This window comes from Lissotriton helveticus, chromosome 5_1, assembly GCF_964261635.1.
Source record: "Lissotriton helveticus chromosome 5_1, aLisHel1.1, whole genome shotgun sequence".
Lineage (NCBI taxonomy): Eukaryota > Metazoa > Chordata > Amphibia > Caudata > Salamandridae > Lissotriton > Lissotriton helveticus.
Genome location: NC_136065.1, coordinates 111,359,930 through 111,376,355, shown reverse-complemented (window position 1 = coordinate 111,376,355; position 16,426 = coordinate 111,359,930). Strand labels below are relative to the sequence as shown.

The following is a 16,426-nucleotide window of genomic DNA, read 5'->3' as shown; positions in this document are numbered from 1 at the left end:
ATTGGATACCGGGACCGGATATCAAAAATCCTGGGACTATCCCGGCTTAGAGATCTGAACATGACTTGGTTTCTTTCATTTCGACCAATGTGGCAACGATGTGTTTTACCTGTATTAAGGTGCTTGCTATGCGGAGAAGAATGCGTGTTAGACACCTGTCTGACGCTACAATCAGATGCGCCAATGGATGCAGAAACATTGTTGAGTCCAATAAAGGCTCATGCTTTGTGCTGCCCTCAACGGCTACCAATCCTGATGACGGCATTCGTGGAAGCTTCACCACTACGATTGAGGGGTAGTGAAGTTCAAGATGAAAGCAGCATTGATCAGGTACGACCTTCTGTCAGCAATACTAATCAAACCGTCAATGGAGACAATCATGCGCACGAATGCATGGTTACATCCTTTTCCGAGTTAGTGGAACTCTCTCAGGAAGCTGTTGACAGCTTTTTCGACAGTCTAAATGATATGATGTTCTCACCAGAGCAGAAATAGAGACTTTTGAGCAAGCTCGCACACGGCGTTCCCTGAATTTGGCCTTCAACTAGAATAGCAAAATACCATGAACAATTTTCCTTCCAGTTCACGGACAGCGATTTTTTCAGCAGCCCCAAAATATTTTTACATATTTTTCGGGACACTTATCTTCTGCTTAAAGTAAGAACTATTCTTAGAGAACTAAAACTTCTAATTTTAGATAGTTTATAGACATTAGCTGCCCGCTGGTATGTTCATAATTATTTTATTCTGTGATGGAATGGGCTCGAAACTTTTTTTCTGTATTAAGAGCCATTTCATGTGTAAATTCTCATATACAAATTAGTGATAATGTATAGATATGCGTGATTACTTTAGCATTATTCTACAGCTTGAGTGCATATATTACATGTGACTGTTTTTTCCGTATATTTGATAATTTCAAAATGCATTTATGTATTTTGGGGTGGTAAGGTATACACGATACTCTACAGTATGTTTTACTATGCATAGATTCGTAAATATGTCCATAGTTAGCGTGGAGTGGGTGTGATGTATTCCTATAGGTTCTGTATCGATCCCCCTATTCCTGACCCTATTCTGGTTAACAAGTTAACTAGCAGCCATCCCATGAGGCAGAAAGCCCCATGATGCAGGAACCGTTATCTGATTAAGCCACACTACGGCACAGGAACGTGTTATCTGATTAGGTCATAACGCTTGCCATCTAATTAGACAAGCGATATTCCTCCAGCCCCTGATAAGGCATACGGAGTTCTCAAAACAAATCAAACCTATGACAACCTGGGAAAAACCCTGCGGCCATTGTTTTGATTTCACCGAGAACTTCAGCAAAAGAATGTGCTAACGACCAGGTCGTATGACATCCTTATTGACGTATCTATGTCCATCCTTACGTCAATCTCGGCACCTTAAAGGTATAAATATTACCGATATTGCCCTATTCAAACACACGCGGTGGTGACGAGATCGGAGCAGCCAGACTTGCCGAAGCCCAGAGCAGAGCAGACCCCGCTGGCGCAGCCCCGCCTTCCTGACGCCCTGAGAACGAGACGCTGCTTTCTCCTGCCGAGAAATCCAGCTCCGGCGCTTCCGGGTAGCCCTCGCAGGCAGCCTGGAATATCGAGACCAGAGACGAGAGATACCATCCCTCATTCATCCTAGACTCCAGGTACAGAACTGAATAACCCCTTGCAGAGAATTCTTGAGTCAGTCACTTGGCAAAACAAACTTAACTTAAACTGCTACTTTCTATTCCCGCCCACGTATTAGGCTTAGGTCAGGTACATCTGGGGTAGGCGTAGTTAGAAACACCAGTTGAGTACGATTAGTCAAATGTATATGTGTATGTATCTATTTTATCCATTTTAACCCATCATATGGCTTAGAAACCATATCAATGTTTTTACAGTATTATTTTATACTTCTGCTTTTAATGTATGCACTTTACTTAACCATAAGTATTGCAATAATATCGATCCATTTCTCTTGTATGAGAAAAGAGACTGATCAATAAATACCATCTTTTATTGAACACGCCCGTCTCTTCCTTTTCTCTACAATCTGGTGAGACTAAGAATGCACGTACTGACTGAATAAAATAAGTCGTCTTTTGTTTTCACACGACTCTAGAGATACACTCTTGATTAGGGGAGAGCAAAGTTGTCATGTTCTATGGTTGTCAGAAACTAAATCCCTTCTTGTCTATCCAGGGAGGTTCAACTCCTCCTTGCCTATTCGAGAAAGTTTCTAGTGAACTCTGAGCTAGCTGGCAAACCCAAAACTTTAAGTCTAATATCGACAATAGAAGACCTAGTTAACGTCTGGTCTAGGCCTATACTATTGAAGGTATTATTCCAATGCGCAGAGCCTATTGGGATAATAGGAACTACACTACAAAATACAGACATAAAAAGGGAAAAAAATAAATACCATAAAACTGGGAGCCCTAATTATAAATATATCTTTATATTTTCACGCCTTGTAGTGGTGATTTAGTAGCGAGTCTAAAATGATGTGTTCTATGGTGTGTGATTGTGTATGGGGGTGAATCACGCGGGTATAATGTGAGCAAAAACTGGCATATCATCCTGGGGAACTCTGCCTTGTCTTTGGGAATGGCCATAGCATACACATGGTAATCCTTCTCTACACAGGAAGTGGTGGGTAGAGGGGAAAAGAAGGCACCTGCTGAAAATGGATTCTCATTTACAATGATTGGCTGTTGCTAAAGGTGATGGAAATGCACCTGATGAAGTCTGATTATATTAATAACAATTCTTGGGATAAAAGGAGGAGGTTGAATATTTCTCGTCGATGGATTTTAAATATTGTGCAGAGCATATCTATGAAGTTACCACCAAATAAATGTTGTTCACGTCGATGTATTTTCTTCTTTCAGTGGGAACACCATATTATATGTCCCCAGAAAGAATACACGAAAATGGCTACAACTTTAAATCCGATATTTGGTCTTTGGGCTGTTTATTATACGAGGTAAGAGGTTTTCAGTTCATTAAAATGCAATATTATTTCAGAAGATGGGATCATGTGGACTGTACATGTTTCATGTTGGTACGTGCTTATTATGTCATTGGAGTTGGTACTGTGCCTAGATTGTGAACTGTATCAGATCTAGGTGCTATCAATTGGTGGTCAAAACAACACCAAAGCAGGTTAACCCCTTCGCCGCGGGGCTAATTCCCCCACGGCGCTGGGGTTAGCACGCAGCGCCACGGTGCTTGTGACGAGCTCGGCTCGTCACGCTGCACGGTGGAGCTGTGCTCATGACGAGCTGAGCTCGTCATGACCACGCCCGTTTTTGTGGAACGCTCAGCACAGCAGGGGAATTATCCCCGTGTGTGAGCGCCTCACGGGTCATGACGCGGGAGGGGTTAAAGATCTCACCAAAGCAATCCGATCTTCATGGACGTCCTAAAGCTTGTGGGCAAGCCAGTGTTTTGATTTCTTGAGCGCGGGATCAAAGTGGGTCCTGGTTGGCCAATCTCTGGTGTCCTTGACATTCACTTGAGGATATTGCCTGTTTGCAGATTGCAAACTTTTATCAGAAGGGCTGTAGCTCTAATATTTTTATGCATGATTTATGCAAAATAAGCATGATGAGACCAAGGATGCTTTTAATAGTGAGACCTAGAATTTTATGAACAAACTTTGATGAAATGTGAGTCGATTTAGTGATCTTCTAAAATCAGACACTTTTGTCCCATAGAGCCTGAAAGCAAATGGACTAGGCCCAGACAGCAGCCTCTGTTGCTTGTTGTTAGGGAGGTAGGGATGGAGAGCATTCTTATAGTCCACCAGGCAACCCTCTGCGTGCTGACAGTTCCTTGGGGATGCAGTACAATGCATGCCAGGGCTCTCCAAGCCTAAGGAATAACACTTGTACCAAAGATCTAGTTTTGGTGGTTCTCTCAGTGGAGGGACTGAGTAAGCTGAGGTGTTTACCTTTAGTGTCAGTGGAAGACACTGCTAGATAGTAAAGGTGGTGTGACTGAGGAGTTGGTGGCAGGGTGCAACAACCTTGGTCTTTAAGGCACTCAGGGCCTCAATTAGAGTTCGGTGGACGGGTTACTCAGTTACAAACGTGATGGATATCCCATCCGCCATATTACAAGTGCCATTGAATTTAATGCACTTGTAGTACGATGGGCAGAATATCTGGTACGTTTGTGACAGAGTAACTTGCCTGCTGAATCCAAAATCAGGCCTCAGTCTGAGACAGACCCAACCCCTCTGATTCTGTGTAAAATTTCTCTGGTTTGCTACTAACAAGTTTTGCCCTGTCTACTTGGAATCGGAAGATCAATCCTCCGTTTGGAACCAGCTCATGGGAGTCTATTAATTAGCGTTATATTAAATAACATTGGGGAAAGAAATGAGCCTTGTGGGATCCAGAGTCGGGTATCAATGGACTGGAGGCAAAGACCCATCTGTATTCAGTCCCTGGTTTTTTTCCCTTCAAAAACTGGCATTACTGTAGATTACTGCCCGAGCCCGAATTCTTTCAAGGCAGGATTCACTGAGGATATGATGCACACCCCAAAGTCGCAGATGGATCCAGAAGCATCAAAAGTATTGGAGAGGTATCATCAGCATTTTTCCAAAAATTGTGCTGCACATTGAGAAAATTGACTCGATGCTGTGTCTTGGATTAATACACTACTAATAGTGATTCAGAGACTCACATTTTCAATAAACTGGTGGCATTGCTTGACATTTATCGCCCCAAAAGTGTAAGCTGGCCAAAGGAGCACTGCAATGCAAAATAAATTATTCAGTGCTGTGAAGTCTAGCATACTTTTTTGTGGCAAGGTGTTGAGTCTGAGTTCTATAACTTTGTGAGCACTTTTTCTAAAGAGAGGCAGAGATTCACGTACTCGGCCAAATCTGGCACAATTGAGGGCCTGACTGGCTAGTAGGCACAGTGGACTTTTCTCTGTGTGTCAAAAGCTAAGGTGCTGCTTCTAGAAATGGGTGGGCAGCCATGTTCCAGCACTGAGAGTGTTCATTGCCCCTTTCTGGCCTTAGTCCCCTGGTATTGTCCCCACTCAGGGAATGATCTGCTTGCTTCACTGAGCGCAGTGCCTGCTTACTTACCTTGTTCTTCTCAGCCAGAAGAACAGATGACCTGTTAAATGGTGTTACTGTATATAAGTGTAGACATCTGGTGCCCATTGCTGTCCAGGGAGATGCGAGTCGGAGGGTTTAGGGGGAAGAGTGGGTATGCGATGGGAATTTGGGATAGTATGTTGGGAGTGGTGCTTACATTGAAACAAGCTTTCTATACATGGGTAGTTTGGTTTCTGACATGACGATCATGTTGCCTGTGTCAGTGTAATGCAGATTATTGCATGACTGCATGGGCAGTGGGTACGCCTGTACTGTGATGGTGGTTGCTATTCACATAACATCAAAGGGGTCATCGAAGCGGCATACTCTGCACGTAGTAAATGAGATTTATATGATATTCTAGATAGTAGGCAAATATCTGGTGCAATTCCTAATATTTAAGGCTTTAAGAAAGGGTATAGAAGAACAGCCTAAGATCTTGTCTGCAATAAGGTTAGATATTATAGGAATCCAGTGATGGGTGTTCATCTTTGAAGGAGGTGGTGCAAAATACCTCCTCCCTCCCCCACCAATCCAGTGAAGAATAGCGCCCAGATTCTTCTAAGAGACATGAGGGTGGGGTGAGGGTCAAGGGCGTGTCCTCCGCAGAGACCACAATTGAAAAACTGGTTTGATATAGTACCTTATTTTCACATGCATTGCTCACAAGCCATAGGCTCTAAAAGGGTCTTCATTAAATATGTAGGTACTTTCATGGTGTGCCAAGCCAATAAAGCCTGATGTCCCCAGAACCTGACTTTTTTTTTTTTTTTAAAGAAAATAAGCAATATTGATCTCCATTGTGCCAGCGTTTTGCCATGGGCACCCCATATAACATCCCCCCCCCTTCGGCAATATGCTAGTGCCTGAATTTTAAGATTGATTTATCCATTCACCACTGGTGACCCGTATGCAACAAACAACCTCGAGTAGTATAATATAGCATTTTATCTTGTTTGTCTGCCCACCCACCCCCCACCCATCTCAAATCTCATAGTTGTCCTTCCCAATGCCACGAATTACCCCATAAAGCAAGTGCCAGCATTTTGACACAATGTTCAGAATTAACCCCATTGTGCCTGTGCAAGCATTTCTCCATGCTTGCCCTTTCTGATGTGCTAAAACCTGTATTATTTAATGGGTGCCGCGTATGCAAAGTATTACCTCCATTATGCCAATACCAGCATTTTGCTTTTGGAACCCCTTAAACCAGGATTTACCTCCACTATGGCAGTTCCAGCATTTTCCTATGGATATCCCATATGCCAAGAAGCACCTCTAACATGCCAGTTTTTTGCCGCGGGTGTCCCATCTGCCAAAAATTACCTTTAGTGTGCCAGCACTTGCATTTTGCCATTGCCACTGGTGCCTTTATGCCAGGAATTATGTCCAGTATGCCATTGCCAGCATTTTTCCTTGGGTGTCCCAGATGCCCAAAATTAACTCTACTGTGCCAGAATTATGCTATAGCAAGTGCATCTATACTCTAAGAATCACCTTGTGTATTCTCAGGTCAGTGGTAGTTTGACATGTGTAACACGCTCACACCCCATTTACTCACTTATTTTCGCTCATTATGGACCTCATTCAGGGGCTGCAGGGCAAGCAGGGGCTAATAGGCCTCTACCATGCTGGCTGGGGTTGTTAGCCTCCCTGCTCAGTCATAGTAGGACTCTGCAAGCTGGTTCAAGTGCACCCTTTCTGCACTTACCTCTTGGGGTACTGAGGGCCAGCTGTCAGAGGCTTCTCAGGGAAGGAAGGTAGTCTGCAAGGTAGAGAATCAGAACTCAGTCAGACAAAAATAATTCATTGTCCAGCCCAATGCTTTACATTTAGTAAAAAGAGGATTAAATAGTTAGAGGTTGATCCCACAGTCAGTGGTCAGGAATCAGTTTGGGTGGTTCCTTTTCATAGCACTGACAAGCTTTCAGCAGGTAGGGACAATCTTGGCTTCACGCAGGACAGGGCAAAAGTCCTAAAAAAGAAGTGGGGGGGACACTGACGTCACGACAGGAAGTGATGTCACGAAAGGTGGCATGCACCATCAGACTCATTGCCTCCCCTCGCTCACCCCTTAGATGCGATTGCATCAGAGAAGCCAGCGCATGAGAAGTGTTCTGAATGGGCTCCAATCTCGCCCCAGAGAGGCCAAAGAGTGAATGTGTGGCTCCATTTGCTCCAGTTATCGAGTTCCCGGTAAAATAAGTGGGGGGACGCCGTCCACCCGCATGGTACCCCGACTCGAGCCCTAACGCAGGAGAGTCCAAAACATGAGCACAAGTGTGTATGAAACCTCTGCACATTACTCTCATCAGCCTATGTGCCACTCAGGGAATGACAGCAAGGCAGACTCTGCCTAGAAGCTACCCTCCCTCTCACAGCAGAATCTGCTGAGTCACCTCTTTCCTCCAAACAATAATACAAATGGCAATGCTCAGTAAAGATAAATCAGCAACACCTTATCAAAAAGGGTAGCATAGAATTTCTAAAGGAAGTCCTGTCTCCATCTTTCCACACTTCAATGCAAGAATGCAGGCAAAACACATTTCCACTGTCTGGGGATGCTACACCACAACTTCCATCTGATGCTGTCTAAAACTAGAGGCAATTCAAAACGGATACCACCACTCTTAGCAAACTTTAATTCACATCAACATTAGTCCAGCTACCAGGCATGTTTACACAACATACACATCGGATGTTCCTGCAAAATGCTAGGTGCCTCACAAAAGCAGAACTTGACACAAGTTGGGCCAGTATTAAGTGATATGCAGAAAACACAACATAAAAAGCAAAGAAAATAACCTCCGGCTATAAAATCTCTGTTTATAGATCATTATGTTTAATTATTGATGCATGCACTACGAAGTTTTATAAAATTCCCCACGTTTCCTTTCCATTACTTTAGATCCCTGACTGAAACCCAGGTTGGTGGCTAGATAAGATTATCAGATCCGTTTGAGTCGGATAGGCTGCAGAGGACAAAAGTCTTTAGAGATAAACCATGTCCTCTGATGAGTTCAAATGAAGACAGTTTTGAAAAGCGGTACAAAAGGGGGTGGTGATGGATGGAGCATCTGAACCAATCAAACACTCACACCCAGTCAAAAGATCTGGGTTTGATCCATCACCGTTCTTTAGCCCACTCTGCCACCCCAGTTCAGACATGGCTTTATGCAAATCAGTCTGACCCTGTGCCTCATGGGAACAGTCCAGCCCGAACTGCCAAGCCATGCCTTCCCTGGACCGGAAACAAGCTTCCGAGGAACGGTTTCTGGCATTACAGCCGTTTTCAGCCCGGCTTGCTTGAATCCAGTGGCAAAGTGAGCAAGGGACTCGCGTCTGAGCATACCCTGCCACACTTATGGCGGCCAAAGCGGTACAAAAGGGGGTGGTGATGGACGGAGCATCTGAACCAATCAAACACTCACACCCAGTCAAAAGATCTGGGTTTGATCCATCACCGTTCTTTAGCCCACTCTGCCACCCCAGTTCAGACATGGCTTTATGCAAATCAGTCTGACCCTGTGCCTCATGGGAAAAGTCCAGCCCGAACTGCCAAGCCATGCCTTCCCTGGACCGGAAACGAGCTTCCGTGGACCGGTTTCTGGCATTACAGCCGTCTTCAGCCCGGCTTGCTTGAATCCAGTGGCAAAGTGAGCAAGGGACTCACGTCTGAGCATACCCTGCCACACTTATGGCGGCCAAAGCGGTACAAAAGGGGGTGGTGATGGACGGAGCATCTGAACCAATCAAACACTCACACCCAGTCAAAAGATCTGGGTTTGATCCATCACCGTTCTTTAGCCCACTCTGCCACCCCAGTTCAGACATGGCTTTATGCAAATCAGTCTGACCCTGTGCCTCATGGGAACAGTCCAGCCCGAACTGCCAAGCCATGCCTTTCTCGGACTGGAAACGAGCTTCCGAGGACCGGTTTCTGGCATTACAGCCGTCTTCAGCCCGGCTTGCTTGAATCCAGTGGCAAAGTGAGCAAGGGACTCACGTCTGAGCATACCCTGCCACACTTATGGCGGCCAAAGCGGTACAAAAGGGGGTGGTGATGGACGGAGCATCTGAACCAATCTAACCCTCACACCCAGTCCAAAGATCTGGGTTTGATCCATCACCGTTCTTTAGCCCACTCTGCCACCCCAGTTCAGACATGGCTTTATGCAAATCAGGCTGACCATGTGCCTCATGGGAACAGTCCAGCCCGAACTGCCAAGCCATGCCTTCCCTGGACCGTAAACAAGCTTCCGAGGACCGGTTTCTGGCATTACAGCCGTCTTCAGCCCGGCTTGCTTGAATCCAGTGGCAAAGTGAGCAAGGGACTCACGTCTGAGCATACCCTGCCACACTTATGGCGGCCAAAGCGGTACAAAAGGGGGTGGTGATGGACGGAGCATCTGAACCAATCAAACACTCACACCCAGTCAAAAGATCTGGGTTTGATCCATCACCGTTCTTTAGCCCACAGTTTTCAGACGTTTCCTGAATTTCATGTACATGGCTTTCGCTCTCAGGTTGGGGTTAGAGGCTTTCCAGAGAATCAGTCCATGAAACCCCAGATGTCTGCCTCCTTTTTTTATCTCCTTGAAAGATCTTTGGTTTATCAGGTGGGCAGACAGAGAGCAAGGGTCTCTGGTTGGGCATAATGAGATGTCCGGTTCTTCAGGTGTTTAGGCGTCTTTCACCAGTCTTTGTACACAGTGCATAAGAGCGTAAATATAATCCTGGGTGTCAGTGTGGGGCCCACCTACATGTTTTGTTTGATGTGGTCCAACATAGAGACGGTAAGGCACAATCTGGCGGCCTCACTCTGCAGTCTTTGGAGCCTGACAGTGAGTCTCGTGCTGAGGTAAGAGTAGTTAATCTGCAAGTAGTCTGAGCATGCCAGGACATGTTCTCTGTACATCTCAGTTCTGTGGCTAATGTGAAGGAAGGGAGGATTTTGTGGTGATGATTTCCACATGTTTGCACTGTTTTGGAGAGCAGAGTTGAGGTTGGTGGTTCACAAAACTCCCAGGTTCTGTACTTCTGTACTGATAGATGGAGATGTTTTGAGGACTGCGGCCAACCAAAATGTAAAGATATCGCCAATTAATAGAATCTGGAAGTGCCATTTAATCATAGTAAGCACTACTTCATGCAGTGGATCACCTGGTATTAATATGAGGTGATGTTAGTTGGGTTGGCCTGACATTTATCCTAGCCGACATGGATTTGTTAGATTGGGTATTTCATCAATGTGTTTGATAAAATAAGCCTTTTTAGCTTTCTCAATTGCATTTTAGGAGCCTACAATAGAAATGTTCCTCTTCGGACTCTGATTTGTGCACTCATCATTTGAAGTCACTGTTAATACATTTCATCTCAGGAAGTTCCCCACTGACGCATGTGTTTGTGGATTTGAGCTCAACTTTTACATCTGTCAGGCGCTGGAACAGCTGGAGCCAATGTCCCGTTGATAAGATGTTGTCAAGTAGTACTTTTGGGTCAGAAATAGTGATAGATTAAGATTTATTGCTATAGATATGTATTATTTTCAGATGCAATAAGAGATATCATTTATGATTGAAGTGCAATTGCAGTGCCACGAAAGAGTTTTTATATGAATATAAGGTCTGGTGTGTACCCTGCTGAGTGTGCTGGGGTATCATTACCAGCATGAAGCTGAGAACCTGCATTTTGTCAGAGAGTTACAGTAAATTTGGAGTCTGCACCACTGACCCACAGGTAAACGTCTCCCATGATTACACCTTTATTGGCTTTGTTCACTGAATTCATCCTTGAAGGCAGTAGTAATGTTTCAGAGGTGGGCACTCGATCACTGCTGCAATAAATCTGCTGTGTGGGTTGATGATGCAGCAATTTGCCGGGCATTGATAGGATGGGTAGTCCGAGTGCACGACAACCCAGGTGTTTAGGCTAAAACTACTCCTCCACTTCGCCTCCCCACTTTAATCTCCAGAGGGGCCATGGATAGCCTGGTAATGCCTTCAAACTGAGCAGGCATTGATTAGGTCCGGATTCAGGCCATGGCTCTGGTTTGAGGTGCGTCATTAGGAAATCTGAGAGGGCAGTACCTGGGCAGTGAGAGGGCAGTACCTGGGCAGTTAGAGGTCTTAAGAAATGCTACAGCTGATCAATGCAGTCCTACTTTTGCTATAGTCTTGCGCCATCAAACTCCTGCGATCTGCATCTTTACCTTGGTCAACGCCGGCATGTCTAAGAGGACTGACCTGTCCATAAAGATGTTAGGGATGGTCACATGTAGAGGTCTAGATTTTGAGTCCTGTGCACCAAGGCAGTTCTGTCATCGATGGCAGACCATCAAGGTAGTCTGTCTGGTCTGCTGCAGATCCTGCGACCTCGCCAGAGGCCCAGCATTTATCAGCATGCTAATAAAATCCAGTGTAAACATGATGGCAGGTTATCAGTGCTGTGGAAATAATCCCCTCTAAATTCCATATTTTGCCTGGGGGTGTGTAAAATGAGAAGGCCTGCTAGCAAAGCTGCCCAAAGGTCACAAGCTTGTCCTCTTCATGCAAATGTACCTGCAGATTACATTTCCCATTTCTTTTTTCTTTAATTTGCAAATAACCTTTTTATTTGGAGAGTTTTCACACAAAGTAGATTTAAAGGGGTCTTCACCAGCAAGAACAGTGTGGATTTATTCACCTGCTTAAAAAAAATCGTTGCCAACTTGCTGAAGTTCCAAAGTTAAACTTTTTTTTTAAAAAAACGTAATTTTAAGATGCTCACTCATCGCTTGGACGGAGTCCAACCTCCGAGAGTCTGCAAGTTTTCCTCTTTGTGCACGGTGTCTGGTGACACGTGCTGGCTGTAGCTTGTTGCTTTAGCCGGGTTCATAAAATGTGAAGTGAACACAGGCGGGGCGCCCCGCGCGGCTGCCGGGAGCTGCTCTCCGTGTTCCCTCTGCTAAATGACCCGTGCAGGCGGCCTAAGCGCAGGAAATTCCAGGCGAGCCCTGAACACTGCGGCCTCTGAGAAGGGGAACCTCTCCTTACGATTCCAGGTGCCTAGGTCAACAGAGTGACGTGGAGCACGCTGATTGGTTCATCACGGGAGCCAGGAGTCCAGTCCAGTAGGCACGAGTTTATGTGTTTGCGTGCAAGAGGGCGCTGTGCTTTCTGTTCGAAGTTTGAAATCTTGTCTCAGGGAGGCCAATGAAAGGAATCGATAAACCCAGCTGAAGGCACAATGAAGCCTTCCGGCAATGAATCACATCACAGACCGATGAAGGTTAAGAGGTCACTTTTATTTCAGCAACGACAGTTCAATACAATAATATAATCAATGAATTTGCAAGTAACCCCACATGAAATATCCCCAATGAAATTTCCCCATATTTATCCCCCATGAATTTTCCCCCGTATCGATCCCCCATGACATTTTCCCCATCTTGATCCCCCATGAATTTTCCCCCATCTTGAACCTCGACCCCAACCCCTTAGTTTGTCCCCTTCCTACTTCCTGCCTCATTCCTCTGTCCTCTGTTTTCCCTGTGTCCTAAGCTATTCTGCCTTCCCCAACCCTTCCTGCCTGCCTCAATCCCGTCCAAATCTGCCAATAAGTAAAGGAAAACCCCCGTGGTAACCCGGAAAGATGACCCAAAATGGGGCAACAAATAAATAAAAGGGGAGAGTGGGAGGGGCACAAAAACTGCTGCGCTGCCGCCTACCTTGGCCTAGGACCCCCAACTGACCCTAATTAGTACGCGGGGTTTCAAACCGCCGCGTTCTAGAGCAGGCGCCTCTCCTGTGCGAGCTCGGTCTGGGCAATACCATGCCTGAAGGTGCCCGGGGGTGGACATTCTTTGAATGCCACCCCCAAGCCCCCATTCGGGACTGCCTTGGAACGCCCTCACTTTAATACACGGTTTACAGACCTGTTGAGGCTTAAATAAGACTAAATGCCAAGTGCCTTCCGTCTGTCATCAAGTGCTTGTGAATTGTGCTCTTTGCTCATTGGCTACCGGGCAAAGCAGTGCTTGATTTGTAAAAACATAAGTGTCAGGGCTCTCGTCAGGCGGCCACTGCTGCATGCACCGCAAATTAACCCAGCTATGCTGCCAAGGTTACTAACACAACTACTAGCCATCACACTGCTACAAGTGTGACAATTCGGACCATTCCAGGCCCCCAAGCTACAATAATGGCTCGGGCGGCAGGTAATAGTCATTTTTAATGTATATTGCATTCATAATTAACTGTTGTTGTGGTCATCTCTAAAATAGCCATACATCGCCACCTTGTGGCAGACTGTCACAAGTGCTGGTGCTCACATTTAAGTGTAGGAAACCAACAGCTGAAATTAAGCATTGGGGCAAAGCCAGGTGTTAAACTGGCAGGGACAGAAAATTGAATAATATAGGATACAAAACTGTGTATTACAGTCCAGTAGTGCAATCACAGAGTCCTGGTGACTAAGGCCATGTGGTTTGTACATGTGACCAGAACCCCAAGAACTGACAATCTAGAACTGATTACATGTTGCCATTTATGTCTTTTTATATTACATGTTTATATTATAAGCCAGTTAGCTTGAAAAATACTTTTTCTTCAACATGCAGGTAGCAATGGGCACTGATTGGAATTTGAGTGTTTAGACTTTGTTTACCTTCCAAGAATATATTTTTGATAAGACAATGAAAAGGCTGGTCCTTTTGCCCTCTCTCCCCCCCATAGCCCGAGGGCCCAGTGCAGGTTCACCCTGACACCTTTTGCCCTTCTTCTTTTTCCCAACCTGTTGCACCCTACTGGGTAGTGAATCCTGCAATAGAAATTTTTCTTTGATGGCCAGACAGAGCATGGCAAATTTGTAAATACGCAGCTGGTTTCGAGGATCCACAATTGACAAAGAAGAAAAAAAACCCTCGTTTAATGGCCTGCCTTTATTTTTTTTATGTATTTTCAAATCTCCTGTAAATTTGCGAATCCGTGGAGGATCCTCAATAACAGTTCGCACATCTCTAACGTTTTACTTCTTTGTGCCTAAACAGAACATTTTTTAAATGCTAATTTCTCGTAAACTGATTTACACCAAACCAAACAAAGGCACTTACAGTTAAATTCAATTTACATGCTAAGTTTTCTACCAGTAGCTTGCAGGCTACATATTGAGGAGCAAAGAATCCTCCAAGTGTCTTCTGGAAATGTATTCTACTCTCTGGTGTCTAATATGGAAAAAGCCAGCTTGCTATACGTCTTAGTACGGCTTTACAAATGAGTAAATTGTGAGCACCTTTCGATCTCAGTGGTCTAGGAAGAACACTGATTGATAATCTACCTTTAAGAAAGGCAGGTGTGGATCGATAGAGCCCCCGATGAATACCTGCCCATAGCTTTATATAAAATCCACAACTTTATAGGAAGCCAATATAGTTCCCTCAACATGGGATGATGTGATGCCTCCGAGCAGTGTTACTGAGGAGACGAACAACCGGATTGTAAACCATATGGAGCCTTTTTAAAGACGTGTCTGATATTCCTAAGTAGCAGACATGTCCATAAAACAAGTAGGACAACACCAAAGGCTGTATCACAGAGGTTTGATGATGGCAATCAATACATGTCAGAATTGACTTTATCTACCAGACGCAAGTTTGAGCCACTCTAGCAACTTGAACATCAAGCGAGAGACCTGTGTCAAGATTGGACCCAAGGCTGCGTACAACCTTTACAGGTTGATGGCTCAAACCTATTACGAATAGCCATTTGTCACCCTGTAGTTTGGTGAAATTATTGGGGGTGATCAGTAGCTTTGTTTTTACTGGATTCATCTTCAAAATATTTTGCAACATTTAGTGGCATAACAACCATAAGGGAATATGCAAGACTGCCATGTAGTACACACTATGTAGTCTGAAGGCTGGAGGCTTTACCGGATGAATTTTAAATAGAAGAGTTGTATCATCAGCATACATATAGAACTGCACACCCTAATGAAATAGGAGCCCAGTTAATGGGGCGATATAGATATTAACCCTTTAAGTGCGTTCGTCGGCCAACGGCCGTCGCTGCCCCGCCCACTTTATGAAACGCCCCGCACTGCGGCGGAATTGCTGCCGCGGTTAAGGCGTTAAAGAAAAGTTAGGACAATAGAGACCCCGATGTCCCTTAGAGGTTTCATGTAACAAAATATCTGTTTACAGCATTTAACACAGTGTAATAACGATCAACGTTTAAAAGCCTATTGGTGTCAACAACGATTTTCTCATAAATTGTCTTTGTCATAACTTTTCAATACAAACATATCAGACCTACGACATCTGACACATTTTTCCAAAGAACCATTCTGGGTTAGAGCTTTGATATTCACTTTTCAACAAATCTAACTCAATTCTGCAATAGCGTACCCACAAGGCAAACCTCAGGGATACAGTGAGAAAATTGTAAATTACATAGAATTGCAGGTGACAAAACCGTATTCAAGCCCTCCTAAGAGAGGTAACCAGGATTATTGTCAAAATGCAAATCTTCTACTCCTAGTCTTTGTCAGAGGAAGAAACCAGCAGAAGAAACTAACGCCACAGCCTGTGGCTACAACAGTAATCATAGGAATCCCAGGAAGACAATACCTGTCTACAGGATTTAACACATTATAATAGAAATCCACACTTGAAGGTTTATTAGCTTTAACATATTTTTACAACAAAGTTAGGCCTGTTGCGCTTGTCATACATTTTTGTAAAAAAGAGTTTAGATCTATACCCTTTGGCATTACTTCTTGCAATGAACCGAACAGGCCTACACTCTTCATCACTGGCTTGTCACTGTAACCAACCCCTGCCTACTGTATTTCGCGTAAGCTTTCCCACAAGGCACCTCTCAGTATACAGTCATAAAATCAATGTTACATATAGCAAGACTGCATACAACCTTACTTAAATGGCTTAACAACTATCTCAACGTGCTAATCTGCCCCACTACGGTTTGTTACTCGAAGTAACTAACACCAAAACCCTTGCCTACTACAGTTATATGTGAGCTTCCATGTAACAAAATACCAGTTTATAAGGTTTAACACTGTGAAAGGACAATTCACACTTGAATGCCTATTATGTTTTTCAGATGCTTTCAAGTCAGTAAGTCGGGCCCATTGCCTTTGTCATACCTTTTTAAAATAAACAGATCAGGCCTCTGGCCTTGATCAATGGCTTGTCACAATAACCCGCTCAGTCCTGCTGTGTTAATTATAGGTTTCCCACAAGACAAAAACTGCAATACAAAGATTATTTTTCAGTGGAAGCACACAACGTCTGCCCTGTCAA

General features: G+C 44.5%; 1 protein-coding gene across 1 annotated transcript in view; it reads left to right on the top strand.

Annotated features, from left to right (window-relative positions):
* Positions 1 to 16,426, top strand: part of NEK6 (NIMA related kinase 6) — a 663,914-nt gene that overhangs the window by 586,431 nt on the left and 61,057 nt on the right. The window contains exon 9 of the mRNA XM_078641833.1: positions 2,900 to 2,994. Coding sequence (XP_078497959.1) covers positions 2,900 to 2,994 — 95 coding nt within the window. The remainder of the gene's footprint in view (positions 1 to 2,899; positions 2,995 to 16,426) is intronic.